At 52.5% G+C, this 27,684-nt stretch overlaps 1 protein-coding gene and 1 long non-coding RNA gene across 6 annotated transcripts in view; one reads left to right on the forward strand and one right to left on the reverse strand.

The window, feature by feature from the left end:
* Window positions 1–784: 784 nt before the first annotated feature.
* Window positions 785–25,002, reverse strand: ITGA5 (integrin subunit alpha 5). Its single transcript, XM_023210882.2, has 30 exons — window positions 24,524–25,002; window positions 17,348–17,478; window positions 15,065–15,177; window positions 14,813–14,933; window positions 14,471–14,532; window positions 14,334–14,379; window positions 13,706–13,831; window positions 13,428–13,472; window positions 13,240–13,283; window positions 11,129–11,185; window positions 10,926–10,978; window positions 10,430–10,638; window positions 9,963–10,154; window positions 9,690–9,735; window positions 9,405–9,506; window positions 9,170–9,225; window positions 8,884–9,038; window positions 8,447–8,584; window positions 8,243–8,310; window positions 7,442–7,592; window positions 7,263–7,355; window positions 7,038–7,117; window positions 6,847–6,927; window positions 6,635–6,740; window positions 6,109–6,258; window positions 5,124–5,207; window positions 4,903–5,016; window positions 3,867–3,968; window positions 2,873–2,995; window positions 785–1,889 (listed from the first exon to the last, which is right to left on the reverse strand). The coding sequence occupies exons 1-30, from the start codon at window positions 24,886–24,888 to the stop codon at window positions 1,806–1,808; spliced, it is 3,297 nt and encodes a 1,098-aa protein (XP_023066650.1). The 5' UTR covers window positions 24,889–25,002; the 3' UTR covers window positions 785–1,805.
* LOC116418955 overlaps window positions 22,262–27,684 on the forward strand; it is a 22,423-nt gene continuing 17,000 nt past the window's right edge. For 3 of the 5 annotated variants that reach the window (XR_004229171.1, XR_004229175.1, XR_004229173.1), the window contains exon 1: window positions 22,262–22,493. This is a non-coding gene — a long non-coding RNA (uncharacterized LOC116418955). Of the gene's footprint in view, window positions 22,494–23,575; window positions 25,495–27,684 lie in introns of all 5 variants that reach the window. The other 2 variants (XR_004229172.1, XR_004229176.1) reach the window with 2 other exon arrangements.

A 27,684-nucleotide genomic window follows, 5' to 3' on the forward strand; every position in this document is an offset into this window, starting at 1 on the left:
GTCTCCAACAACCCCAATTGCTCTCCCTCTGGCTGCATGTTGTGACAGGCCTTGAGGAGAAAAGAGGACCCTGAGGATCCCTCACTTTGCATGATTTATCTTCAAAGATCTGAACGCTGTGGCATGTTGGTTAAGAATTCGGACTTTCCCAGTCAGATAAGGCTGAGTTTCACTCTGTTCTGCCACTCACTGTGTGACTTTGCACAAGTTATGTAACCTCTCTGGGCCTCAGTTTCTCTTTGTGTAAATGGGATTAATAGTACCAACCTCACAGAACCCTGTGAGAAATTAAATGTATGCAAACTAACACCCCCTACCAGCACACAGTAGCAATGAAAACAAAGCAATACAAAAACCTAACTGGGCTTTCTTCTAATTTAGTTCCATGGCTTTTTCCTCTCAACTCATTTCATTATTCTGATTTAGGGAAGCCTGGGAAATTTTCTGAACCATCCTTCCCCACCTCCACCTTGGACCTCCCCCTTTGCATTCTTCTCTAATCCTCACACCCAAAGAGAAGAGATTCCTTTCCCTTCTCCCTTGGGAGTGTTGGGAACCAGATCTGATGGGGGATGAGGGAGGGGGAGGGAGTCAAGCCCTGCTTTCTCTCCTTCCATCACGTCTTTCACCTAAGAAGGGAACCCAGAACTAGTTTCACAGTGTCTAGGGGGTCATACTTCTGGCTCCCAGTGGGAAGAAGCCATGAGAGACATAGGCATCTGCTTTCCACCAAGCCGCTTGGTTCCAGGATGGGTTTGGAAAGAGTGAGGTATGAGATCACAGATTCTAGTTCTGGTCAGTGGGGGCACTGGGTCAGATTTATTGCACTTGCAACAGAGTTTAAATAAGTCCTGGGTGTCTGGTGCCAAGGTGAGGGAAGGGTTGGGCAGAGAGAGGAGGGGCAGCATCAGTGCAGCTGGCAGGCAGAACCCAAATTCTGCAAGCCCAGGACAGTGGGCTCCCCTTTCTCTGGGGAACAGGGAGGGCCTGTGTCTGGCCAGGCTGAGGTTCCAGATCTGTTGCCATCATGGCCCCTTCGGGGTCCTGGGAAATTCCTGGCTTCTCCTAAATCAGGGTGAACTGGGCCTCCAGGATCAGGTCTGGAGCAGTCCCAAATAGAGTCCCAGATCTGCCTGGATTAGGTGTCAATGTCTGCGTGTGGGTTCCAGATCAACTCTAGACCCCAGGCTGGATCTGGCCCCATTTGAGTTCTGATTCCCCTTCGAGCTGGGCTCTGGGCAGCATCTATCCTCGTGGCATCTGTCCTGAGCTGGTCCTGGGGCACCATCCATAGTTAGTGTTCCTTCTTGGCCCACCAGAGTGGGGCTGTCCAGAGCTGCCAGGTCTTACTCCCCAAGTTCCAAGTTCTTAGCTGGGGGCTTCTTTTGGATCTCTGGCAAGGCTGTGGACAGATCTTTGCAGGTTGGAGCTGGACAGGAAGTCCTTGTGGCACGTCTGGCCCAAAGAACTGTGAATGGATTTCCTAGTTATCTTTCCAAGTTGTTTCAGGAAACTCTCCAAAATGCAAAGGCTTCAGGGAGGCTGGGGCCTCTGTCCCTGGATCTGAGTTCCCCCATCCATGAAGAGGGTATGTGTAAACAAGGGTCCTTCACAGTGCATGGGGGGGAGGGATCCCCAGCTCCTCACCCGCCTGGCTCTGGCCCTTCAAGTATGTCTCTGGGCTGGGGAGAGGAGCTTCTCCCTGGCCCTCAGCACCTTCAGGAAGTACCCAGACCCCTCCCTTTCAGTAGAATGAGGGTGGGGGGACTGGTTCTTCAGGATTGGGAGTCTGAAATTGGGAGGACTCAGGCATCAGAGGTGGCTGGAGGCTTGAGCTGAGCTTTTTCCATGGCGGTGCCATATGGGAGGGAGCGTTTGAAGAATCCGAGCTGATAAAGGGGAAAAGAGGGAGAGTTTAGGTACTATGGTTGCCTTTTCTCCACAGCTCTTATCCCAAGAAGTAATAAGGAGGACTCTAGTGCCTCCAACCTCTACATCTTGCAAAGTGGCCTCTGAATTCAGGCTAGGACTACCCTTCCAACTTATGCAATGGACCCAGGAGGACTAAACTTGGGGGTGGTTTTGTATGGTGGGTATCTTTTACCAGTGTTTTTAAAATTCCCCAGTTAAGCCAGAAATGGCAGATAGGTTTGAACTCAAGCGGCCAGTCTGATTGCTTAGTAGTGGCTGCTTTTGTTTGTTGGTTTTTGAGACAGGGTCTCACTCTGTTGACCAGCCTGGAGTGCAGTGGCATGATCATGGCTCACTGTAGCCTCAAACTCCTGCGCTCAAGCGATCCTCCCACCTCAGCCTCCAGAGTAGCTGGGACCATAGGCACGCACCATCAAACCTGGCTAATCTTTTGTGTTTTTTTGTAGAGACAAGGTCCTAGTGTGCTACCCAGGCTGGTCTTGAATTCCCAGGCTCAAGCTGTCTTCCCACCCTGGCCTCCCAAAATGTTGGGATTACAGGGGTGAGCCACCACAGTTGGCCATGGCTGCCTCTTGAGAGAGATTCTGAAGCCACTTCTAGGAGATGATCAGTAGCCATTTCTAGGTTAGTGATGACTGCCATGGATTTTTGGAGAAACTGACAGCACAAATGCCATGTATTTGTAATCTGTGGGTTCCGCTGATTTTGCAAGTATAGGCAAACTTACCGTCTTGAGTCAAGAGGACCCTTTCTAAGCTAGGGGCTATAGAATGAAGGGAGGGATCCTATAGGAAGGGTTAGGATGGGATGCATGTAGCCAGGACAGAGGTGGGGGCACATGGCTGGTGAACTGGTCTAGAGGTAGATACTTGGGACTGTGCCAGGTTAAGGGCAGAGCCTGATGAGAGGGTGGCCAAGTCACAAGCAGGATGTGGCTGACCTTGTAGAGGATGTAGATGAGTAGACCTAGTAGCAGGAGGCCAAAAAGGATGGCTAGGATGATGATCCACAGTGGGACGCCATAGCTGCCTTCTGCCTTGGTCCATTGCACAGCTGTGGCCACCTGGGGAGCAAGTTGGGTGAAGTCAATGAAAGCTCAGAAGTTCTTTCCACCCTATACTTGGCCTCCACTTGTCATTGGATCTAGACCCACTTCCCACCTCTTATTTTGAACTAACAGCATTCTGAACTTAAAAATTTAAGTTCCTAAAATGTACAATATTGTCTCTTACTTTCGGGCTTTCATATCATATCCATTTCTTTCTTTGACAGAGTCTCACTCTGTCACCCAGGCTGGAGGGCAGTGGTGCGATCTCGGCTCACTACAACCTCTGCCTCCTGGTCTCAAGTGATCCTCCTGCCTCAGCCTCCCGAGTAGCTGGGACCACAGATGTGCAATACCACATCTGGCTAATTTTTGTATTTTTTTGTAGAGATAGGGTCTCACTGTGTTGCCCAGGTTGGTCTTGAACTTCTGAGCTCAAGAAATCCGCTTGCCTTGGCCTTCCAAAGTGCTGGGATTACAGGTGTGAGCCCCTGTGCTCGGCCTCATATCTGTTATTCACCTCTCCCCAGGATATCCCTTTCCTGAATGACTAGCCTGGTTAGTTCCTATTTATTCTTCAGGTCTCAGCTTGAACATCACTTCTTCCAGGAAGCCTTCCCTGACCCAGTTAGACTGGGTTCAGGTGTTCCTATTATGTATTTTCATAAATATCACCACACTTGGAACACTGTTGTTCCATGAGACTGTGAACTCCAGGTTCACAGTCTTGCTTACCACGCTGTCTCTGGCATCTGCACAGTGCTTGGCGCATATTAGATTCTCAACAGTTGTTAACAATACCAAGGCCAGCCCTCACCCATGTCCCAGCCCTGGTTCCAGCACTCTGAGCCCTGTATTCCCTCGTCCAGTCCTCTGGCCCTAGACTCACCTGACGCTCCTTTTGGGGCAGCTGCCGAGGCAGGATTCGGTAGGGCATCTTCAGGGCTTTGTACACAGCCTCACACTGCAGGCTAAATGGCTGGTGCTCCCGCTGTGGGCGGGGGAAAGTTGGTCAGTACATCCTCTCTTGGGATCCAGAGGACATAGGGTTCCCCATGGTCTGGCTGGGGTTGTGATCTTTCCCTATTTTGGATTCATTCTTCCTGAGTCTCTCTCTCTCTCTCTTTTTTTTTTGAGACAAGGTCTTACACTATTGCCCAGGCTGGAGTGCAGTGGTGTGGTCTTAGGCCATTGCAACTTCCACCTCCTGGGCTCAAGCAATCCTCCTGCCTCAGCCTCCCAAGTAGCTGGGACTACAGGCATGTGCCATCGTGCCCACCTAATTTTTGTTTTGTTTTGTTTTTGTAGAAGTGGAGTTTTGCCATGTTGCCCAGGCTGGTCTCAAACTTCTGGGCTCAAGTGATCTGCCAACCTCGGCCTCCCAAAGTGCTGGGATTACTGGTGTGAGCCACTGTGCCTGGCCCCTGAGCCTCTCTTGATGTTCCTTATATGGGATAACAAATGTGTAACTGAATAATTGTAACTGGATAATATATAATTAGATGACTACATGTTCAATATACAGACTTTTAAAAAAAATTATTAATGTGCTTTGACACCAGGACAGTGCCTGGCCTGCAGTGTGTGCTCAAGAAGTGACTGCTCTTTACTATTCCTACGTGTGCTTACCTCTCCACTATGGATTCATCTTCCATCTCACTGTTTTTCTAGCATTCTTTGCACACTGGTCTCCCTCCAGCCCTCCCTCCTCTGAATGGGCCAGGAAAGGGAAGCTGCTGCTCCCACTGTGGTCACTAGGTGGCGCCAAGGACATACAGCCTGGTCTACACAAGGGCAAGGAAGGGGAGCTGGAGTGCTGGATCCCATTCACCAAAGAAGAGGTGGCTACTGTAGTGGAGAAAGGGGTGGGTCAGTCTAAGCAGGCCCAAAGGTCAGGGGTCAGGGCTGAGGTAAGGCTCCCTCACCTGCAAGAAAGTCTTGGCCCAGACTCGGAAATGCAGCTGCAGACTTTGGCTCTCTTGTTGGTGCAGGGGCCCGAGCTCACAGCGCAGCCTCAAACACTCAGCCTCCGGGCATTTCTAGGAAGAAAGAAGCCTGAACCTGGTGTTCTGCCCTTGTGATGGCTGTGAGAACCCAAACAAGTACTCAACGCTTTCCTCCACACCTCATTCCCTGTCTGACTTACCAGGATCTGAGGTCCAGAGGAAGCAGAGCTGCGGCTTGGAGCTTCCCGTTTTTGCCGGTGGTGCAGGGAACCCTCGGGATCCAACTATAAGAGAAAGAGAGTATTGGGCCCCTTTCCCATCTCATTACAGCTTCTGAGTCAGCCGGCACCTGGGTTCCAGAGCAGCTTCAACCTATTCTTTCATCTATCTATTTATTGATCATCCAACTGTTCGCCTCCTATGTGCAAGGTACCGAGCTCGGGGTTAAAATATGGAAATGAAGAAAACGTGGTTCTTAGAGTTCAGGCTGGAGGAGATGCTTAAATAAATAATTAGGTCCATGTTCCTGTTTTTGCACTGGCTGTTCCCTTGGTTTGGAACGCTCATCCCTGAGCCTTACAGAGAGGTTCACCCTTATCTTTCAGGCCTCAGTTCAACTGTGACGTCTTCAAGAGGTTTTCCAGTGATTCAATTTAAATCGTATCCCCACAGCTTATTAACACTTCACTTCATCACTTTTCAATCCCTGTTAATTTCTCTCCTTCTCTTTCTATTTTCTATGTCTATCACCCTCCACTAGAATGTAAGTTCCATGAACGTGGAGACCTTGTCAGTTTTGTTTGGTACAATATTTCCTGGGCCTAACAGGGTTCAGTACAGGCACTTATTTAATTAAATGTTAATGAGTAAATGAACTATAAAACAGGCATTGGGGCCCAGAGGAAAAGATTTGAAGAAGGCTTCCTAGAGGAGGTGGCACATAACTGGGCCCTAGGGGTATGCCAGGAAGCAAAGAAGGGATAGTTCAGGCGGAAAGAAACACAGTGGATGAAAGTCCTTTTTCCTCCAGAGGCTTTTGAGGTGCCTCTGGGCCTTGTGACCCTCAGCCCTGGCTATAGGCACATCCTCATTGCCTCATGCAGGCCCCCAGCAACCTTCCCCAGTCCCTCCGCCTTGGTCCTCTGAACCTGCTCCTCTTCCCCATGCCAGTGTTCAGGCCCTCACCTCCAGGCCTTTTGGGTTAATGGGGTGATTGGTGGTGCAGTTGAGTCCCGTAACTCTGGTCACATATAGGAGCTGCTGACCTTCCAGAGCCTGGGGACAGCTGAGCTCCAGCACGCCCTGGCTAATGGAGCTGGGGCCTTGGTTGATGAGCTGAGGAGGGAAGAACACAATCATCATGAGAAGGAAGGGAATGCTTCTGCCCCCTTGAGACCCTGGATCACCGTGGTTCCACTATACCCTGCTGTTGGGCTCCTATCTCAGAGATGAAGCAGGGAAGCAATGGGCACAGGTGAAATCCTCTCTAGCCAACACTTTTGGAGGGGGCTCCATCTTTCTTTCCAAGCCACTCAACTGGCCTGTCTGTCTTCTGGCTGTTTCTCACAGGACTCTGCCTCATGCCTTTGCATATCATTACCCCTCCCTCCTCTCTTTCTCTCAGTACCTCACGTGGGTTCCAGCCATCTGTCAGTCATACTACCTCTCCTTTCCCTTCATTCATTCTGGCCCTGCCCCTTTCCCTCCTTACCTCATAGACATGGTGCACAGCAGGTCCCACGTCCTCCTCCTTCTGAGGCTGGTCTCGGGGATGCCAGTCGCTTACTGGGAATAGCACTGCCTCAGGCTTGGAGACACTAAGGAGGAGGGTGGTTTAGAGGAGGGCGGAAAGAACCCCATATGCATCCTTCCCTAGAAGTCTGTCTCCCCTCTCAGAAAGACCCCATTCTGCCTGGCACTGACCCGTTCAGGGTGACCTGGGCCTGAGCCTCCACGGAGAGCCGGAAGGAAACCACGTCGCTTTGCGAGTTGTTGAGATTCTTGCTGTGGGATGGAGGCAAGACTGAGGTGCTAGAGTGCAGCCAGCGAGAACTGTGCCCAGCCCTCCCTTCTGTCCCCAGCTCAGCCCCGGCCTAGACACACTCACTCCCTACCTGAGGATCTGGAAGTCAAACTGGATGGTTTTCTTAGTGTCCCGGAGATGAGGGACTGTAAACCGGAGGCCACCCCACAGCTGGGGACAGAAAAAGAGGAAAAGAGGGCAGTTGGACTGTGTATTTCACTGTCCCTCCCCATCTCACAGCGGTGCTCTCGGCTGGCTGGTTACCGCCCTCAGGTCTGCTCTCCCTCTGTCCCATCCTCTTTCATCCCAGACTCACACTGGCTCCTGCCTTCATGGGGTTGCCCAGGTCACACACCAGCAGGCGGCTCTGGTTCACGGCAGAGTAGTCACAGCTCAGGCTGGAGAAGTTCTGGAGGTGGGGTGGGCACTGGTCAGGTTTTGGTGTCCTCTCTGGAGAGGTATCCTCCCAACTCCCACTGGAGAATCTCATCTCACCCCTGGATGTCTGACGAGTCCTGAGTACTCAGCCTCTGGAGGGGCGGTCACCCGAAGCTCAGCCTCATAGGCGCCACCCTCACCCACATTCTGGGCATGGAAAGTGAGGTTCAGGGCATTCTTGTCACCCAGGTACACATGGTTCTGCTCCCTGGAAGGGACACAGAGGGTAAGGGAAACTGGGGAATTAATCCTTAAACCAGGACAAAGGACCATTATAAGAGTAATAATACGGGGCCGGGCGTGGTGGCTCACGCCTGTAATCCCAGCACTTTGGGAGGCTGAGGCGGGTGGATCACGAGGTCAGGAGTTCAAGACAAGTTTGGCCAAGATGGTGAAACCCCATCTCTACTAAAAATAATAATAATAAAAAAATTAGCCGGGCATGGTGGCGGGCACCTGTAATCCCAGTTACTTGGGATGCTGAGGCAGAGAATTGCTTGAACCTGGGAGGTGGAGGTTGCAGTGAGCCGAGATTGTGCCACTGCACTCCAGCCTGGGTGACAAGGGCATGACTCCATCTCAAAAAAAAAAAAACAAAAAGAGTAATAATAGATACTGTTTACTGAGTTCTAACTCTATGGCAGGCACTAGGCTAGATTTTTTATGTAGATTATTTCATTTAATCTTTCTAAAAACTCTGAGAAATAAATGCTACTATTCCCACTCTACAGACAAAAGAGTTAAAGCTCAGAGCAGCTGAGCAACTTCCCAAGGTGACACAGCTAGTATGTCCCTAGCTGACTTCTTCAGGTGCCGGGTGCACCTGGAACTCCCTAGCTTACCGTCAGCCCTACTTACCCAAACACTTCCAGCTGCAGGTCAGGCACACAGATGTTGTCTTCTCCACAGTCCAGCAAGATCTGAGCCTGGGGAGCAGGGCAGCCTTGAGAGGGGAAGTTTAGACCCATTCCTGGGCTGTAGGCTCTTCTCTTTCCAGGGCCCTGCCCCCACAGTACCCAGGCCTCTGTCCTCCCAGGTCCCTTCTCCCTGCCCTGTCCTCACCTTGTCCTCTATCCGGCTCTTGCTCTGGTAATGCAGGGCTGGCCTGAGGCCGTGGCTGTCCACTGGGGCTTGGGGGTCCAAGGAGAAGTTGAGAGCGATGTGAATCGGGGAGAGTTTGTCTCGAAATTCTGACTCATTCTGGGGACAGAGGAGAGAGTTCACAGAGTCAGCGGACTTGGAGACTTGGTGGTCCTGCTCCTCAGCCTCTCTCATATCCCTTTGTCTGCTTAGGGCCCAATTCTGACCATTCTTATTGTTTCAGAGGCCCTGGCAGCCTGCTTCCCAGCTCCTCTGACAGAAGGTCTCCCTTTCTCAGTCCCCACAAGAGTCCCAAACCCTTCACAGGAATCCCCCAATCTTTTTCCCTTCAGGAGGTGCCCTCAGTTCTATGTGGCCACCCTCCCTGGCCAGTCCACACCCCGCCCTCTGGGCTATACCCTGAGGTAGATCTTCATCTCCCTGCAATCCTCTCGAGCCCCATTCTGGATGAGCAGGGTCTGGGTCAGGGCTGCCCGCCTGGAGGCCAGGAACAGTGCCCGCCGTACCCCTCCCTTCTGCTTCTGCCAGTCCAGCTGAAGTTCCACTGTGAAGCCTGCAGCCAGGGACATAGAAGGGGAAACTGCTTGTCTCTCCTCATCTTTTCAGAGAGAAGAAATGTCCCCAAGTACCCAGCCCCTTCATTCCTTGTCCTAGGGCCTGAGAGATCGAGGCAGTCTCCCTCACCAATGGAGTCAGCAACGTGTTTTCCAGAAGCATTGAGGCAGAAGCTAAGGTTGATGCTGGAGAAAGACCAAGAAGAAAGCTGGTGAATCCAACTGGAACAGACATCCTATCCTCTACCTATCTCCCAGCCAGACCCAGACTAGGACACTCCCCTTTTCCCCCTTCTGAAGGCAGACTTGGTGCCCCTGCCCACTCCCAGGCTCAGGTCTCTGCAATTTCCTGGGCGCCAGCTCACCAGGCCACAGGGTTCCCCTCTAAGCTGCAGCTGCGCTCCTCTGGGTTGAACATGGCAGGGAAGATGGTGAGGGAGGCACTGGCAGACACGATGGGGCGGCCCCTGCCAAGAGTGGATGTGGGGCCAATAGAATTAGGACTCCTCTGTAACCTGGACACAGGAAACTGATGCCCAAGCCCCAGAATGTGTGTCCTCTGCATTGATTTTCCCAACCTCAGCTCTGTTGAGAAATTTCCAGTTCCAGTTCCCCCAGGTTGTCCCCTCAACTCCCCTTGGAGTTCATACCTGTATACCACAGCCTTGTCCACACCAAAGGACCCCACAATCAGATCTGTAAGAAGTCAAGAAATCACCTCTTACAGCAAGCCCCAAATCAGGATCCTTTCTTCCTAACCCCTCCTGGTTTCAAGGCTCAGGGAGGCTGAAGTGAGAAGACAGCGCCCTCTGTTGGAATTAGCTAGAACGGCACCCAGGAACTTGAGGAAAGGTGCAGAAGAGAGGGTAGGGGTCAGTGACCAGGGAATTTTAAGGTGAAAAGGGGCCTCAGGCACAACTTACCAGGGTATCCGTTGCCATCCAGGTCTCGGCCTCCTCGAAGGGCAGAGCCAAAGAAGTCTGGGGTGTGACTGGCTGCCCACAGGGGTTGCAGAACCTGGGAAGGCTTAGAGCCCAGCCCTCCTGGGCCCCCAGGGAATACAAACACTACTCCCTGCTGGGTCTCCCCACCAAAGGGAGCCCCAATGGCCACATCTGGAAGACACAAGAACACACACTAGTCAGCAGGCCAGGAATCCAGGGGCCCAAATCTCCACTACCAGACCCCAGGACCTAGGATCCTAGTTTTTTCCCATCTGTCAGTCCCTATATTCTAGTCTCTTCAAATCCCAAGACCCAGACAGTGGGATTTTAACCCCTCGGGAAGTCACGGAGGTCTGGGTATCTTAGCTGACAGACGCCCTCTCCCCAAATCCCTTCTGACTTGGGCCCCTGCCTCCCCTTTCACTCTCTGAGCCCATGGTACTCACCATTGTAGCCATCCTGGTCCAGGTCCCCCAGGGGGGTCAAGGAGCTGCCAAATCGGCCAAACTCATCTTGGCCAGTGAGGGTAAGGGTGGGCGTGGGCTCTATGCCGGCTGGGTGCTGCAGGTAGACGTAGACCCTGCCCACCTCCTGAGGCCGCCCGTCAGGGGTCCGATCCATGAGCAGGGGTGCCCCCACCAGCAAGTCATCCAGCCTGAGGGGAAGGACAAACCCAGGCATCTCGATACCCTGTCTTGCCACCCCACCCCAATCCTAGTGCCAGAAACCCCAGGCACTCTGGATTCCATCGAGTCAGAAGACCTGAGGTCTCTGATCATTAGCTCTCAGCTCTTTCCTTGTCCCTGAGCAAGCGGAATGCAGGTGTTAGCGAGAGTCTAGAGAAAAAGCCCTGGAGAAATTCTTGCATTTTCTGTCCCATTCCCACTCTTCCCTCCTGGAGCTGGGAAAGGTATCACAGTGAGCTCATTTCCCACTGCTCACCCGTCCCCATTGATGTCTGTGGCAGCCACTGCATAGCCGAAGTAGGAGGCCATCTGGGGAGGACAAAGGGGCAGCGCTGGGTCAGAACTAGAAGGTTCAATATGCAGGATCAAGAAGGGCTGGGAAGTTGGGCTGACACAGGTCAGGGCTGGGGCTTCGTTGGCAGAGGGCCAAGCTGGGGTGGGATTGAGGGGTATCCTTACCTGTTCCCCTGAGAAGTTGTAGAGGGATCGGATGTCTGAGCCATTAAGGATGGTGACCTGGGGGATGAAGAGATAGGCCCATTGGTCCTGGAATCCCAGAGTATCCCATGGTTAAAGAACAGATGTGCACAGGACACCCAGGGGCAGGTATTCCTTAGAGATGCAGACCACTGTCCCTAGCTCCCTCATCAGCTTTGCCCTATATTCCCTCCTCTATGCCAGGTAGCTCTACCCTATGTCTGCTTCACTATTTTTCTGCATATCAATCACCAACTACTGACAGATTTGTATTTATCTGTTCCTTGTCCCTCTCTACCCACTAGAATGTAAGATCAATAGGGGCAGGAACTTGATTTTGTCCTTTGCTTTCTCCTCAGAGCCTAAAGTCATGCTTGGTGAGTAGTAGGCACTCAATAATAATTATGACTGAATGTGCGCTGGTGCCTCAAACCCATCATGTTCAAAACCTAAGTCATCCTCATCCTCCAGGCCCCCGAACCACAAACACCATGTCTCCCCTGTGTTCCCTTAGTGACTGGCCCCACCAGGCCTCTTGAATCCTGGTATGAGCCCTTTCCTAGGACTGCTGGACAGATGTCTTGACAACGTCCCTGCCTCCAGGTCTCCCAGCAGATTTAGGAGGCTACCTCTGGCTTGGAAATCCAGTGGCTCCCTGCAGTCACTGCCCAAAGTCTCAACTTCTTGGCTGGTCCTCCAAAGCTCTGGAGAATCTGGCCCTAACCTATGTGTTTTTGCTCAACCTTTCCATATTCTACTCATCCTCAATCAGCTCATGAGTCTAAGCTGGGCTGAAATTGTTTCCTTTTCTTCCACCTCGTTCATGCTCCTGCACAGGATGCCCTCCTGCCTCATCTCTGCTGAACCTTCATAGAACCTTCTCTGATCTGTCCTCTTCCTTTTTAAAACTTTTAAATTTTTATTTCCTGACTCCCCAAACTTGTTATCATCCTTTTCCTAGAAAGGAGATTATTCCTTCCCCTAAACTGCTATGTCACTGTATCCACTTTTCTGAAGTTTAGCAAAGTGCAGACAGAATGCCGATATTGGTTTAAGAGAGACCTGATTTTTTTTTTTTTTTTTTTAATTTCGAGACGGAGTCTCGCTCTGTCGCCTAGGCTGGAGTGCAGTGGCGTGATCTCGGTTCCTTGCAAGCTCCGCCTCCCGGGTTCATGCTGTTCTCCTGCCTCAGCCTCCCCAGTAGCTGGGACTATAGGCTCCCGCCACCATGCCTGGCTAATTTTTTGTATTTTTTTTTTTTTTTTTAGTAGAGACGGGGTTTCACCGTGTTAGCCAGGATGGTCTTAATCTCCTGACCTCGTGATCCGCCCGCCTTGGCCTCCCAAAGTGCTGGGATTATAGGCATGAGGCACTGCGCCCAGCCGAGAGACCTGATTTTAAACCTACTTACTAACTGGTTGATCTTAAGGAACTTACTTGGTCTCTTAGAACCTCAGTGTTCTCACATGTAAAATACAAATGATAATATCTACCCCATAGGCTTGTTGTGAAGAATAGAAATCATGAATAGATAGTGCCTGATGCACTGAGTAGAGAAGAGAATGAATAGTTGCTCCACTTTAGATCATAATTGTATGAGTGTCTTATTTATCATACTTGATTAGAAGCATCTTATAAGATGGGGTATGATACCTTATTCATCTTCTTATCTCTTACCTTGCTTTAATAAGTGTTGTTAATTGAATGAACTCCACTGGCACTCTTATCTGTATCTTTTTAAAAGCACTCGTCCTCGTTTAATAATAACATCTGCCAGTTGTACATTGCCCAACAATTCACTGACTACTTTCACATGCATTTTCTCATTTCATCCTTGCCAGAGCCTTGTGAGGTCAGAACGATTGTTATCCCAGTATACAGAGAAGAAGGAGGCTCAGAGAGGTTCAGCAGGAAGCAGAGTATGAATAAAGAGCAGAATGATTCTGCCAGAGTAAGTGCCAGAACTTGAATGCCAGTCTGCCTCCAGAGCCCGTGTTCTGATCCACCTTTTTGAGCCCTTGCAAACTGCCATGCATGGTTCTTTGTGATTAGGAAGGGGAGGAGAGGAAGTGAGGGGTCAGGCTGGGTCTTACATAGCCATAAGTGAGGTTCCCTTTGGGCACACCAGCAACAAAGTCTGCAGAGAGAAGAGAAAGTTGTGACTTAAGGTCGGGGAAAGGGAAGTAGATAATGGTAAGTGGCCGAGTCGAGTTCATGGGCTATCTGGCCCTGAGCCTCTAGCCACCCCCCTCCCTTGGCCCCAGCCTGGGGACACACTCACCTTCTGTGTCATCACCACTGAATTCACCTACAGCCACAGAGTATCCTGGGGGACAGAGTGGGTGGGTGTTAGGATTCCTGCTTTGGGGACCCCTCTGCTCTGGCCTATCCCTCAATCCCTTCCCCACCCCTGCTGGGCCTTCCTAGTCAGCAGGCACATGGCAAGTATGGCAGGGGTGCTGGGGATGCCCGAGTAGGAGAGGGGAGGCAAGGGGGTGAGTGGGGACAGGAGCACTTGAGGTTCTCCCTCTGCCATCCCTTCCCCACTTGCTTGCTCACCTAGGTAGCTGTCATCATAGATGGAACTGGCCTGGCGAGTCTGCAGCTGCCCCTGAACCAGGTTGATCAGGTACTCGGGGTAGTAAGATTCTGCAATCTGCTCCTGAGTGGCAGACAGGATCTGGCCTGGAGCGAGGATGAAGAGGGAGTAGATGGTGAGGAGGTGGCAAAGGGGGCTTGGGGCTCTGGGGGCTGACTGGGTAGGATTTCAGAAGCCTGGTTCAAGAAGGGGAAGCATGGGGAGGGTGGCGGCATGGAAGTTTCAGGAAAGGAAGAGGAGAATTGGGAGTAGGGTGGGAGGCTATGTGCCAGGGGACTTAAAGAATGGCAGAAACACGCTGGGCACGGTGGCTCACGCCTATAATCCCAGTACTTTGGGAGGCCAAGGCAGGTGGATCAGGAGTCTCAGACCAGCCTGGCCAAGATGGCAAAACCCCATCTCTACTAAAATTACAAAAATTAGCCAGGTGTGGTGGCAGGCGCCTGTAATCCCAGCTACTTGGGAGGCTGGGCAGGAGAATCGCTTGAACCTGGGCAGCAGAAGTTGTGCCACTGCACTCTAGCCTGGGTGACAGAGTGAGACTTCGTCTCAAAAAAAAAAACAAAGAATGGCAGAGAAAGGACTTACCTTGCCAGAAATAGCTTCCTGGTCCACCTAAAACCACACGACCAGTCTGTGGGTGAAAGGAGGGGAGTCCAACATCTGGGCTCGATCCCCGCGTGTCCACCACCCACAGCCCCTTCTCTCCCAGACCACACTCTCACCTTAGTGAACTCAGCACTGAAGCCTCCTTGGCAGTAACCCTGTCCTGCTGCCCAGCTGAAATCTGTGAGGGGAGAAGGTGGTGAAAATGAGCCCTGCACAGATGGGTCATCCAGGAAAGAAGAGAGGGCATAGGGAAGGGGGTGGGAGAGAGAACCAGAGAAAGGGCCTCCTTGGACTAGACAGTAAGCATAAAGGCTAACGAACTGGGTTAACCTTTATCTTAAGCAACTTAGAATCTCATGGGGGTATGTGGTGGGGGGCACGAGTCAGCCCTAAGTATATGAGACACTCCAAGTACATGAGGAAGCAGACATGGGGCACAGGCCCCCTCTTTCCCCTACCTGAGCGGCAAGGTGCATACTCCAGAATGCGGGTGAAGTTATCTGTGGAGAGGTAGCAGGTACCCACTGGGTCGCTGAGTGGCTCCTTCTCTGTGCGCCAGCTGTACAGCGGAGCGCATGCCTGGGAGGGCCCAGGAGGAGGGGCCTCAGATTCAGTCCAGTAAGGCCCTTCCTCCTTCCCTCCAGGCCCGGCTTTACCCAACCACTGCCCATCCCCTGGCCACCACACCACTGAGCCTGCTGGCCCCTCACCAAGATGGAGGAGCCATGGGCTCGAACTGTTGCCCCGAACCACTGCAAGGACTTGTACTCCACAGGCTCCTCTCCCTCTGAGCTGGACAGTGAGGACTCCAGGAGCCGAGAGCCTTGTGGGAGTGAAAAGAGGGAGTCTTGCTAAGCCATGGACAGCTGAGCTCTAGGGCAGCCCCTACCCTCAGCCTGGGGATACCCAACAAACACTTCCAAGCCCTGAGACGCCATGACTCCCTGGGAATGCAGAGTTGGTAAGGAGCTTAATTCTGCTTTGTGTAGCCTGTTTGTGTAGCCTGACTCACCTCTCCACTACACACATACCCATACACACACACACACATACACACGCACGCACACGCACACAGAACCTGGGCTTTCTAGAGTTGCCTCCTGCTTTCTCACCCAACTGAGATAAGGATGCCTGCTGTGGAGTAGGGGCAGGAGGGTGGTGGGGAACAGTGGCTATTTCCCAAGAGAGTAACCCTTTGGTTGAATTTCTTTGTCTGTACTTGGGCTGGGTCTCTAACAGCATCTTGTTCCACCTCCTTTTTTTTTTTGAGATAGGGTCTCACTCTGTTGCCCAGGCTGGAGTGCAGTGGCGTGATTACAGCTCACTGCAATCTTGACCTCCCAGGTGCAAGTGATCCTCCCACCTCAGACCCCCAAGTGGGTGGAAACTATGCCCAGCTAATTTTTGTGTTTTTTGTACAGGTGGGGTTTTGCCATGTTGCCTAGGTTTTTTAAAATTTTTGTTTTTTATTTTTTATTTATTTATTTTTTTTGAGACGGAGTCTTGCTCTGTCGCCCAGGCTGGAGTGCAGTGGCCGGATCTCAGCTCACTGCAAGCTTCGCCTCCCGGGTTCACGCTATTCCGCCCGGCTAGTTGTTTTGTATTTTTTTGGTAGAGACAGGGTTTCACCGTGTTAGCCAGGATGGTCTCGATCTCCTGACCTCGTGATCCGCCCGTCTCGGCCTCCCAAAGTGCTGGGATTACAGGCTTGAGCCACTGCGCCCGGCCAAATTTTTATTTTTTAAACAGGGTCTTGCTCTGTCACTCAGGCTGCAGGGCAGTGGGGCAAGTACCACTCATTGCAGCCTTGGCCTCCCCACTCAAGTGATCCTCCCACCTCAGCCTCCCGAGTAGCTGGGACTACAAGTGCTCACCACTATGCCTGGCTCATTTTTTTTTTTTTGAGACAGAGCCTTTCTCTGTAGCCCATGCTGGAGTACAGTGATGTGATTTCAGCTTACTGCAACCTCTGCCTCCTGGGCTCAAGTAATTCTTGTGCCTCAGCTTCCCAAGTAGCTGGGATTACAGGCAAGTGCCACCATGACTGGCTAGTTTTTGTATATTTAGTAGAGATGGGGTTTTGCCATGATGGCCAGTCTGGTCTCAAACTCTTGGCCTCAAGTGATCCACCTGCCTCAGCCTCCCAAAGTGCTGGGATTACAAGCATGAGCCACTGCGCCCGGCCCTGTCTAATGTTTTTGGTAGAGACAGGGTCTCACTATGTTGGCCAGGATGGTCTTGAACTCTTGGGACCAAATGATCCTCCTGCCTCAGCCTCCCAAAGTGCTGGGATTATAGATGTGTGCCACTGTGCCCGGCCTCTCCGGTTTTTATTTCTGGAGACAGATGGCCCTAGTTCATAACCTCACTCCAATGTTTGCTAGCTGTATAACCTTGGATAAGCTACTTAACCTCTGTCTCCTCACTTAGAAAATGGGGATAATAATACCTTATATAGTTGTTGAAAGGATTAAGTGAACTAATACATGTAAAGTGTTCACAACTGGGCCTGGCACGGAGCAACTGATAGCTGTTAGTCTCTGTCTTCCTCCCATCCATCTGTGTCTACTCAGACCTTGAGCTCCTGAGGGCAGTGGCTTAGTCATGTTTCAACCCCTGCAGCACCAGCACAGTGCCTGTCATGCACTGTCACTTAGTCAGTACTTCGTTAAAGCAACTGAATAGTTTGTGCAACATTTCCCTGTCTTTGTCTGTGTTGCGGCCCTGGCCTCCCAGAGTTGTGGGTGATTCAGGGGAAATGAGAGCCACATGTTTCTGAATCATGCCCGTCCTCCTTGGGCTGGGCTGGAGGGGAGCGTGGAGTGAGTGCCATGGGGATCCACTGTAAGCAGCTGGAGCACCAGAGCTGGTGCTGAGCGGTCACGTGGCCGGCGGTTCCAGCAGGCTCCACCCCTCACCCCAGGCCCCACCCAGGCCTTGCCCCCAGGCTGCAGTCCCACCCCACAGTCCCTCTCTGAATTTCACTGGCCTACCTTTGCTGTCAAATTCAATGGGGGTGCACTGTGTGGGGCTGGTGCCCCAAGGACAGAGGTAGACAGCACCACCCTGCAGCACTCCTGGCTGGCTGGTGTTAGCCCGGGGCGCTCCCACCAGCACACTGACCCTGTGAAGGGGAAAAGAGAGGCAGTTCAGGATGGCTCCTAGCTCTTCATTGGTGTCTGGAGGCAGGAAGGACCCAGACCTCTAGGCTGGGGCTGGCTGGGGGTGGAGTAGATGCCCCCTGGGTTGTATTTATATCTCAGAAGATGCCACAGATGCCAGAGGCACAGACTGGAGTCAGGCGGTCCCCATGTGCCGCTGTCACTAACACAACCCTCTCCTCCTCCCGCCATTCTCTGTCCTCTCCTACCTTCCCCTGTTCATAAAGAGAAGAGGAACCGGAGTCAATTCCCAGAAGGGGAAGAGGGGCCAAAGCCTGTACCCCCGGCTTCTCCCTCTCCTGTACGTACCTGCTGAGATTAGATGTGCAGCCTCTGGAACCCCAAGGTCCTGTGGAGCCTCAGGGTCTGTCATCTCGCCTATATACTCTCCTCCCAAGCCAAATCCCCTCCCTGGGCCAAGACCCAGGCATCCGGCTGCCCAGCCACCCGGCCTTGGGGCGTGTAGGAGGAAAATGTGAGTCTTGGAAATCAGGCAGCAGGAGTGGAGAGAGGAGCTGGAGGACAGTGAAAACAGATTGTTCCGCTGGGCCTGGGCCTGCCCTCACCCCGGCCCTGGTGTGGACCTCCCCTTCCTGGCTGGGTCTCTGTCTCAGCCCTTGAACCCCTTTCCCATAGACCACCCCCAGCTGACTGAATTGAGTCTTCTCTACCAGGGTCCTAGTTCTGGACATAGTGCCTCCGTTCCCCCTGAGACGAGAAGTTTGCCTCTGTTGGAGGTCCTATGTAATGGGATGGTCATAGCTAAGGGGCTGGGCAGCCCTCCTGCCGTCAGCTCTGCCTCATTCATCCCTCGGTCCCTTGCCTCCAAGACTTCCACACAGCTCTTGGCTCTCTTGGCTTTCCCCTAAGGGTCTCCTGCCAGGACTTGTATCTGGCTGCCTGGGCAACTCGACCCAGCCTCTGGACCAGTGCCCCTGCCAGCCTTGGCCTCTGCTCTGCTCCGTGTCTGCCTTTGGCGCTGCTTCTCAATCTCTCTGTCCCTCTGCCCCTGTGACTGCTTGCTCTCTTGGTTTTGGTTTTTGGATCCTATCTCTCTATCTCAGATTTTACATTTCTCCATCTCTATTGGTTTCTGTCCACTTTCAGCTTTCAGCCCGTCCAATACCTACCCCTTCCCTGATATTTGAATACCTTCCTCAGCTTTCTCACTAGGCAAGAAGGCCCAAAGTGAGCGATTATGGTAGAGGTTACAAGAGCTGGGGGTATTTTCCAAGAAGACCAGGTATACTGAGGCAGGGAGGAGTGGCCCAGGAGGTGTAGGGGATGGAAGCAGCAGAGAGGCCAGTTCCGAGGGGACGGAAGTGGGGAGTGAGGAGGGGTCTGTGAGGGCCAGTGGTGAGAATGGAGGGGAGAGAAGGCAGGGTCCAGAGGAATAGGAGATGGGTAGGCTGAAGAGGGAGAGCTCCTGAAGTTAGGGGGGTGGGGAGGGGAGGTGCCAGTCTCCGTTACTCTGGGGACAGGAAATGTTTACTGCCTGTGGCTTCCTGTCTGTTTCCAACCTCTCACTTCTCCGTTTGTCTCCCACACCCCCACCTCCCTGCCAGGCCCCACCCTTCTCACTCAGGCCTGACATCCAACTGGGGGGTCTGGCTGCACCGCCCCAGGGCTAGGTGAGGTGAGAGGAGTAGACCCCTCTCTCAGCAGGGGCAGCCCCCAGAGAACTTGGTTGCTGCCTTCAGGCTCTAGAAAGCAGAAAGGGCCACCAACCTGAACTAGACCGGAACAGTAGAGGTACAGGAAGCAGTGAAAGGAGCGCTGGACCAGGAGCCAAGAGTTCTGGTTCAGGCACTAACTGTGGACTTGGGCAGTACCCTCTCCCTCTTCCTCTGGGTGAAGAAGAGGTTATCTCAAAGTTTTCCTGGATCTCCGGGCTAAGGCCAAGAGACCCTATTCCTGTTCCCAATTTGTCCAACACCTACTGCTCTTGGAGAGGAGCTGAGCCTGACACTTCTGGGGTGGCCTGAGGAAGCAGCCTGGAGTTTAGCACGTTGCAAGACAGAGAGTTTACAAAGCTTGTAAAGCCCGCAAGTCAGGGCATATCCATTCCGGCTGTGTGATGGTTCAAGATACCTGGCATGCAGGCAAGTGACATAGACCCAGGCCTCCTTTCCTCCTGCCACACTACCCATGGCTTATACCTGGAGAGTCAGTGGCCCTTCCATCCCAGCAACCTTAAGTCAATCCAATAAATAGTGCCTCCCCTGCCAACATGCCAAGTGAGGTGACTGGCGCCAGGGATGGCATGCAAGCTAGTTTGTCTTTGTTTTCCCACATCTTGTTCCTGCTTCCTAAATCCTGCAGCAGTCGGGCACTTTTAGGGGTCTAAGAAGTTAACAATGAAGGGTCCGTGGGCTATTTTCAAGATTTCAGAAAGGCTAACGGAAATCATGCATTTACCAGATAAGGTGGCCTAGGCTAATTAAAAGTGTATTTGCTTTTGGCTGGAATTATATCAACTTATGTGGGAACCTGGTTATCTCATGCTGGTCAGAAACTCTGATTGGCAGCTTTAGATGTTTTTGGTTAATAAAAAACGAGAAAAGCGTCGGACGCGGTGGCTCACGCCTGTAATCCCAGCACTTTGGGAGGCTGAGGTGGGCGGATCACAAGGTGAGGAGATCGAGACCATCCTGGTTAACATGGTGAAACTCTGTCTCTACTAAAAATACAAAAAAATTAGCCAGGCATGGTGGTGGGCACCTGTAGTCCCAGCTACGCGGGAGGCTGAGGCAGGAGAATGGCGTGAACCCAGGAGGCAGAGCTTGCAGTGAGCCGAGATCGCACCACTGCACTCCAGCCAGGGGACAGAGCGAGACTCCATCTCAAAAACAAAACAAAACAAAACAAAACAAAACAAAACAAAACAAAACAAAACAACAGCCAGGCGCAGTGACTCATGCTTGTAATCCCAGCACTTTGGGAGGCCAAGCAGGCGGATCACCTGAGGTTGGGAGTTTGAGACCAGCTTGACCAACATGGTGAAACCCTGTCTCTACTAAAAATACAAAATTAGCCGGGCGTGGTGGCACATGCCTGTAATTCCAGCTACTCAGGAGGCTGAGGCAGGAGAATCTCTTGAACCCGGGAGGTGGGGGTTGCGGTGAGCTGAGATTGCGCCATTATATCCCAGACTGGGCAACAAGAGTGAAACTCCGTCTCAAAAAAATAAAAAATAAAAATAAAAAAAATGAGAAAAGGAATTCATTATTTCTTACTAAATGCAGTTTGGCAGGTACACTCTTGTGAAATAGAGTCTGAGAGAAGAAATAATTGCCATAATTTATTCTGAAGCCTCAGAAATGGAAGGGTTGGTCCTCAGAGACACAGACTACCACAGCTAGAAGGCACTGTAGAGAGCACCCACTGGTTTTAAGACTTTACTGTAGGTGCCTCAGGCCACATGGCATAAAGGCAGGCTGGCCTCGTCCTGACATTCCTTAAGAAAAAGTTCAAAGCTGCTCACCTCGTCCCATGTTCTCATTCTGTAGATGGGAAAACTATCTCAGAGGAGTTAAGTAATGTGCTTAGGTCACTCAGAATCCCTCCCAGAATATGAAGCAGAAATCAGGAATCCTGATTTCTAGGACAGCATTCTGGTCTACCCCATTGCCAACTGATTCCCTCCTCTCATATCTGCTGTCTCCCCAGCTTTTGATTAACCAAGTCCCAGTTCAATACTGGGTTACTGTTTGACTCTGTTGGCCTGACAAGGTCAGGGGTGGAGAGCAGCAAGTGGACCAGTGCCCAGCTCCTACAGGTCGTACAGCAGCATGGGCCAGGCCAGAGGAGGACACCTGGTTTGGGGTCCCCCAGTGCATTCACAAAGGATATGTATGATTGGCTGGGGAAGAACAGCTGTCTCCACTTGTGGCAGTTGCAGAAGGAAACAAGGGGCTGAGCTGAAACTGGCCTGCCTTTCAAGCTTTCAAGTGTCCTGGGCCAAGTCACTGTCTCTCTTCAAGCTTTGGATTCTCTGGCATAAAATGATGGATTTCCCTTGAACGTTTCCTAAACTAACTTCTGGTTCAAAATTTCTATGACTCCTGAAGCCTCAGTTGTTTTTATTTTTTGTTGGTTTGTTTGCTGTTTTTTTGAGATGGAGTCTCGCTCTGTCTCCCAGAGTACAGTGGTGTGATCTCAGCTCACTGCAATCTCGGCCTCCCAGGTTCAAGCGATTCTCCTGCCTCAGCTTCCCGAGTAGCTGGGATTACAGGTGCATGCCAGCACACTTAGCTAATTTTTTTATTTTTAGTAGTGACGGGGTTTCACCAGTTTGGCCAGGCTGGTCTCGAACTCCTGACCTCATGTGATCTGCCCGCTTTGGCTTCCCAAAGTGCTGGCATTACAGGCGTGAGCCACTGCGCCTGGCCAGCCTCAGTTTTTATATATCTAAAAATGGGGCAATAATGCTTCCTTGGCTTTAACACAAGGATTTTTGTTACAATCCAATGGAAAAATCGATATGAAAGTGCTAAAGGAATATAAGAGACTATTGTTACTATCACCAGTATAAGCAAATACTCAAAGCAAGTAAGAAATGGGGGAGAACTTAAAGAACTAGGCAGTAGCCAGGAAGGAGAGAACCAGAAACAGAAACAGCTACCCCATAAAAACCATGCTGCCCATCTATTGATCACCCTCTGCAGACCAGGTTCCTTTTGTATATGTTTTCTCATTTAGTCCTCAGAACTCCGTTAGTTAGGTGTCTGATTTTCACGGGAAGACCAGGCTCCAAGAGCTTAAGTACCTCACCCTAGGTACCAGGGTACCACACAAAAAACTAGTAAGTAGTGGGGACTCACACCTACCTCTGTCTGACTTAAAGCTCTGCCCTATCCTACTATCTAACTGCTTTGGTGCTCACCCTGTCCTTTAATGCGGTTTTGGTGTTCACCAAGAGAGGCGATGCAGGAAGAACAAGAACACTGAGGCTGTCCCTCCTTGGCAATGGCCGTAGGTGAGGGGCTGTTTGTCTTGTGTTGTGGGGAGCCGGGTGAAGGCCTAGCTGTGGTGGGAGGAGGTCACTGGGAAGGTAGAATGTTCTACTCTACGAGGGTATTGTAAATAGGAAATGAGAGGGAAGGAGTGCAAGCTGGACACCTGGGTTCTCTTGGGAGGGGAGATGAGCAGAAGGGGAGGGGAAGGGATGAGAGCTGGGTCCTGTTTTAGAAGAGGACTTTAGGGACTACAGGATCAGGCCAGGGGCCAGACAGACACCTAGGGGACCAGGAATGTGTGAAGTCCAGATGTTTTAGAGGAGTGTTTTAAAGGGAAATTTAGGAGAGGTGGAGAGTAAAGAGAAGGTTAAATGCCAGACAACTAGATACTCTGATCTGCGGGAGGAGACCTCATCTCCTTCCTCCCTCCCTCTTTTTTACTCCATTAAGGCTGTGATAAGAAGTTTGAGGGAACCTGGGGGAGACCAGGCCTGGCAGAGGCTCCGGGCCAGGGTGATGCAATGGGGTTTGGGCAAAAGGCCAGGGGGGTGGGGTGGGGGTTGGGTGGGGACACTGAATAGCCCAGAACCAAATGCCCGGGCCTAATCATTTTTCTTTTCTCCCATCCCCAAGTCCTCCAGACAAAGGAGAATTTGCCTTTCTCCCCAATTGTATTAGCTAGATTAACCCCTTTTCTCCAAAAACCATAGGGGCTGAGTAGAGATCAGTTAACTGTCTCATGTGTAAAAACAGGTCACTTCTGACAGAATTCCCCTCAAACTCTGAGATCCTGGGGGTGGGGTGGGGGTGAGCAGTAGGAAGCTCCCAGCTCAGAGATGTAGAAGAAAAAGGATTACACCAGTCATTGTGGAGGACCAGGAATCTGGCATCTGTGGCCTAGCCCAGGAACAACCACCTACCTCTTTTGCTTCCCAATCTCCCCCATCCCACATTTAAACAGACACCCTTGGTTCTGATGTTGCTTCCACTCTAACTCCTGTTTCCTAAGCCTGTCAGCACCCCATTTTCTAGGCACTGGGGGTCCGGGTCTGCGTATCACTCTGCTGAGTTGGGAATAAGGATCCTCCTTTGAGACTTCCAGGGTCCTGAGTCCTTCATTCTGATGTTCTTGGCCCCCCGGAGCCGGCGTCTCCCCAGCTTCCGACCCCAGCCCCAGAAGTCCTGGTCTCAGCACAGCTCCAGCCGACCAGCTACAGGAAACCAGCTTTTCTCTTCCTCCCAAGAGCTAGAGGAAGAGGGAAACCGCCCACCCCCCTTCAGGCGCGCACACACCCCTCCCGACACATCCCAGCACCCGCCCTTGGCTGAGTTCGCCCCCAGCCCCAGCGCCCCCATTGCCAGGGTCCCCGCACTCGCCCCCAGTTCTCGGATCCTCTCGCCTGAACAGAGAATGGGGGTGGAGGGAGGAGTAGGAGACAGAGGAGAAAGGAGAGGGAACCGCCGTTCCTCTCTCGGGTCTTCCCCAGCCTGAGTTGAGGGGGGGAGGGGAGGATGAGGCTGGCCCCCATTTAACCTTCCGACCCCCTCAGTCTCTGACTTTCCTCCTGCTACACGTAGTTCATTCGGCTTCTACCCGTTCTCTCGCCGCACAATGGCCCCTACGGATCCCGAGGTCTCCTGGAGCCCCCCAAAAGCCCTTCCTGGCCTCTGCGCCCCCTCTGCGCCCCCACCCGCCTCAGGTCCCAGCAGCCCACAGACTTCAGCCAGAGACCCTCAGCTCTCCATTCACGCTCTCTCCTCTCTCTTGGCCCGGAGACCCCTGCCCAGACTTCTCCAGCTCCGTGTGCTCTCCCCACCCGACACATGTCTCCCCACTGATCGCAAACGCCAGGGCCCCTCCTCACCCGCCACGGTGCCCTCCCTACTCCAGCGCGGGCCCCCAACTTTAGCGCGGGCCCCCAACTGCAGCTCTAGTCCTTCCAAACTCCACCCTCAAACTCAAACTCTGGTCCCCTCCAGACCCCAGCCGCGCCCCCAGTCTCCAGGCGGCTACCCCACCCCCATCCCGTCGCCAGCCCTCCTCACTCACCCGTCTGTTCCCGGCCGGTAAAACTCCACTGAGAATCCGAAGAAGGAGCCCGGGGGCCCCGAGAGCACTGCTGGGGCCTCCGCGTCAAAGTTGAAGCCCCCGACCCTGGGTGGCGGCGGCAGCAGCAGCAGCAGCAGCGGCAGCAGCGGGGGTCGGCGCCGGGGGCCCCAGTGCAGCTGCACGGCGTGGAGAGGGGACTCTGGCGTCCGGCTCCCCATAGCGCCCGCTCTTCCCTGTCCTGGGGCCACCGACCCGGAGCCGCTTCCTAAACCTCCCAGAGGCGAATGACTCAACGCGGGGAGGAGTTTGCCAAACTCCCGGCTGAGCCCTCCCCCCGCCTGCCGAGGGGGCTGGCGGGGGGGCATTCCTGGGTCCCTGGAACTCTGAGCCCGCGTCCCCCACCCCTAAGGGGCGTGGGGGGAGGCGCACCTCTCCAACCCCCTTTCTTTAGCCCCAGCTGGAAGCCGGTTGTCTGGACTGGGTTAGATTGGGCGGGTTTGGGTTCTTCCCCCTCCTCTCTGCTTCCCCCTCCTTCCTCCCCACTCCTTTCCAGATGTACAACGTAAACGCTCGGAAAACGAGTCGGAAAAGGGAGCGGAGAATTTCCTAATGAGGAAAGGAATCACCTCTGGTGGGCGGAGGAAGCCTGTATATGTGTGTGGGGTCTCCCTCAGTGCTTTAGGGAGGAGACTTTGGGGTCTAAAGAGACAGGAGACTCCTCTGGCGTCCGGCCAACTGGGATTCCCCCTTGCCTTCCGGGGCCACCGGGTGCCTGGGTTCTAGCCAGCTGGATTTGGGACACAAGAGTTCAGGTACAGATACAGCGTTCGCAGTCAGCTTGCTAGAGGACCTATACCGGCTCCTCAAGTTCCGCTGCCCCCTCCTCCAAGCTGCTAGTATTGAAAATCCAGGAGTCTGGGGTCATTCACCAGGAGGATTCTGCTCCAGTTTGCCCCCTTCTTGGTCCTACGGTATGTAAACCTCTGCTGAGCCCCTTCCTTGGATCTGACAGTTAACCAAAAGCCTGCGAGTGGCTGGCCCCTCAGTACCTTCTTGATTAAACTCACCTGATTCCTACAAACCTGGAGAATTGTGAGGGGTGGTGGTGGTGGTGGGAAGTCTTGCAAAGGGACCCAACCTTCAGCTCCTAACGGCTGTAAACACTGGGAGCTCTGGCCAGGCACGGTGGCTGACACCTGTAATCCCAGCACTTTGGGATGCCCAGGTGGGCAGATCACCTGAGGCCAGGAGTTCAAGACCAGCCTGGCCAAAATGGCAAAACCCATCTCCACTAAAAATACAAAAATTAGCCGGATGTGGTGGTGTGCACCTGTAATCCCAGTTACTCGGGAACCTGAAGCAGGAGAATTACTTGAACCCAGGAGGCGGAGGCTGCAGTGAGCCAAGATTACACCACTGCACTCTAGCCTGGGTGACAGAGCAAGGCTATCTCCAAAAAAAAAAAAAAAAAAAAAAAATCCAAAAACCAAAAAACACCGGCAGCTGGAACCCAGAACCCCATTCTTCCCAGATCCCCTGTGGAAGTAGAGGAAGGGACTCTAGTAAGGGAAGGCAGTGACCCCCTGCCCCCCACCTCTTCCCCAAGCTCTGGCTCTGTGTGATGAGATCACTTTTCAGGATTCTAGCCTTTATCTTAGTCTGGGGGAGGGGGACTACGAGGCCTTTCAGTCCCTTTCCTCCAGGACTCCTCCCTTTCCAGAATATTACCCCCGAAGTCAATCCTGTCCCTTCTGCTCCCCAGTCCTCTGCCCCACTCTGGGCTGAAAGGCTCAGAATAAGAGTGGCCACAGTCAATGTTGTTTTTCCTGCCATGACTCTGCCCCTCACTCTGCTACTCTACTTCCTGTCCCAAATCACCCATCTGCTTTTTTAAAAGCCCCTCTCCAGAGCCAGCTGCAGCCCAAGGGAGAGGCTGGCTGGCCAGACTGTGGGGCAATGCTGGCCCGTATCCCATTCTCACATCTGCAAGTCCTGACCCTTTCTTAGGTGAGGAACCCAAGGAATCTCTGGGTCAGGATCTTTAAGCCAAGCATTGCCAAAAAGGCAACCTTTAGGTGAAAGCTACTCAAGCCATGGGCTGGGAACCCCCTTTGGGAGGAGAAGGGCTGAGGCCTGATTGCTTTTTAGCCCAGCAAAGCACATGTGTGTGAACCAAACACTCTCCTTTCTCAGTCTAGGCAAACTCTTTAGATTTTCCCAGGATTTGGGAGATTGGGGGTGGGGGTGGGGAGGGGTGCAGGGAAGGAGGTGCGTGACTCAGCTCCTCCCAGGAGCCTTGGTGGGGGACAGGGGACATAGTGTCCTGCCCCAGTCCTCCTCCCCACTCCACCCCCAGCCTTGGCCAACTCAAACAGGCCCCCTCCCTGTCCATTCCCTGCTCCTGTTTACACCGGGAGCCCCTTAGTCATTCTTTGGCTGGCCTTTCTACTCTCCCCAATATCCCTCCTCTCTTGGCTTTTTCTGCCCTTATAAGTCCTCTCCCAGTGGCCCCAACACCTCCTGCCTTTCCTCTCACCATGCCTGCCTTTGCCTGATCCTCTCTTCCTCTGCTCTGGGTTCAGCCTGAACTTGGGGTCCCCTCCTAATTAGAGCTACTTCCGCACAGACCTCCAGGCCTGGAAGCTGACCTAGAAAGGACAGTGAGGAGGGGTAGAAGCCATCAGTCCAATCTTCTCCTTCAGAAGAGGAAATGGGTGTAGAGAGATGAAGTGATTTGTCCAGGGTCATATGGCTAGCCAGTTAGCGGTGAGTCTAGAACCTAAGTGTTTAGATTCCAAACCCACTGCCTTCTCCTCTAAGCCCACTGTCCCTCTGAATGCTCTATCTTCTCTCAGCTTTTTCTTTCCATCATGTATATCTTTCAGCCTTTCTCTGGCCAAGGCTGTGTGTCTCCAAGTGCCTCTGTTTTTTCTCTTAAACCTGACCTCTTTGGTACCCTCTGTCTCTTCACTGCTCAGTAGGAATGATTTGCTGTGATGACTGACTGTTATGAATCATGGTCTGCTTGATGGAGAGGAAGAAGGGTGAAGGGCAAGGCCAGGACACTCACCAGGCTCCTGTTGTCGCCAGCCTGCTTGCCTTGAAGGCTGGAGTTTTATTTATTTATTTATTTATTTATTTATTTATTTATTTATTTATTT

This window comes from Piliocolobus tephrosceles, chromosome 10, assembly GCF_002776525.5.
Source record: "Piliocolobus tephrosceles isolate RC106 chromosome 10, ASM277652v3, whole genome shotgun sequence".
NCBI lineage: Eukaryota > Metazoa > Chordata > Mammalia > Primates > Cercopithecidae > Piliocolobus > Piliocolobus tephrosceles.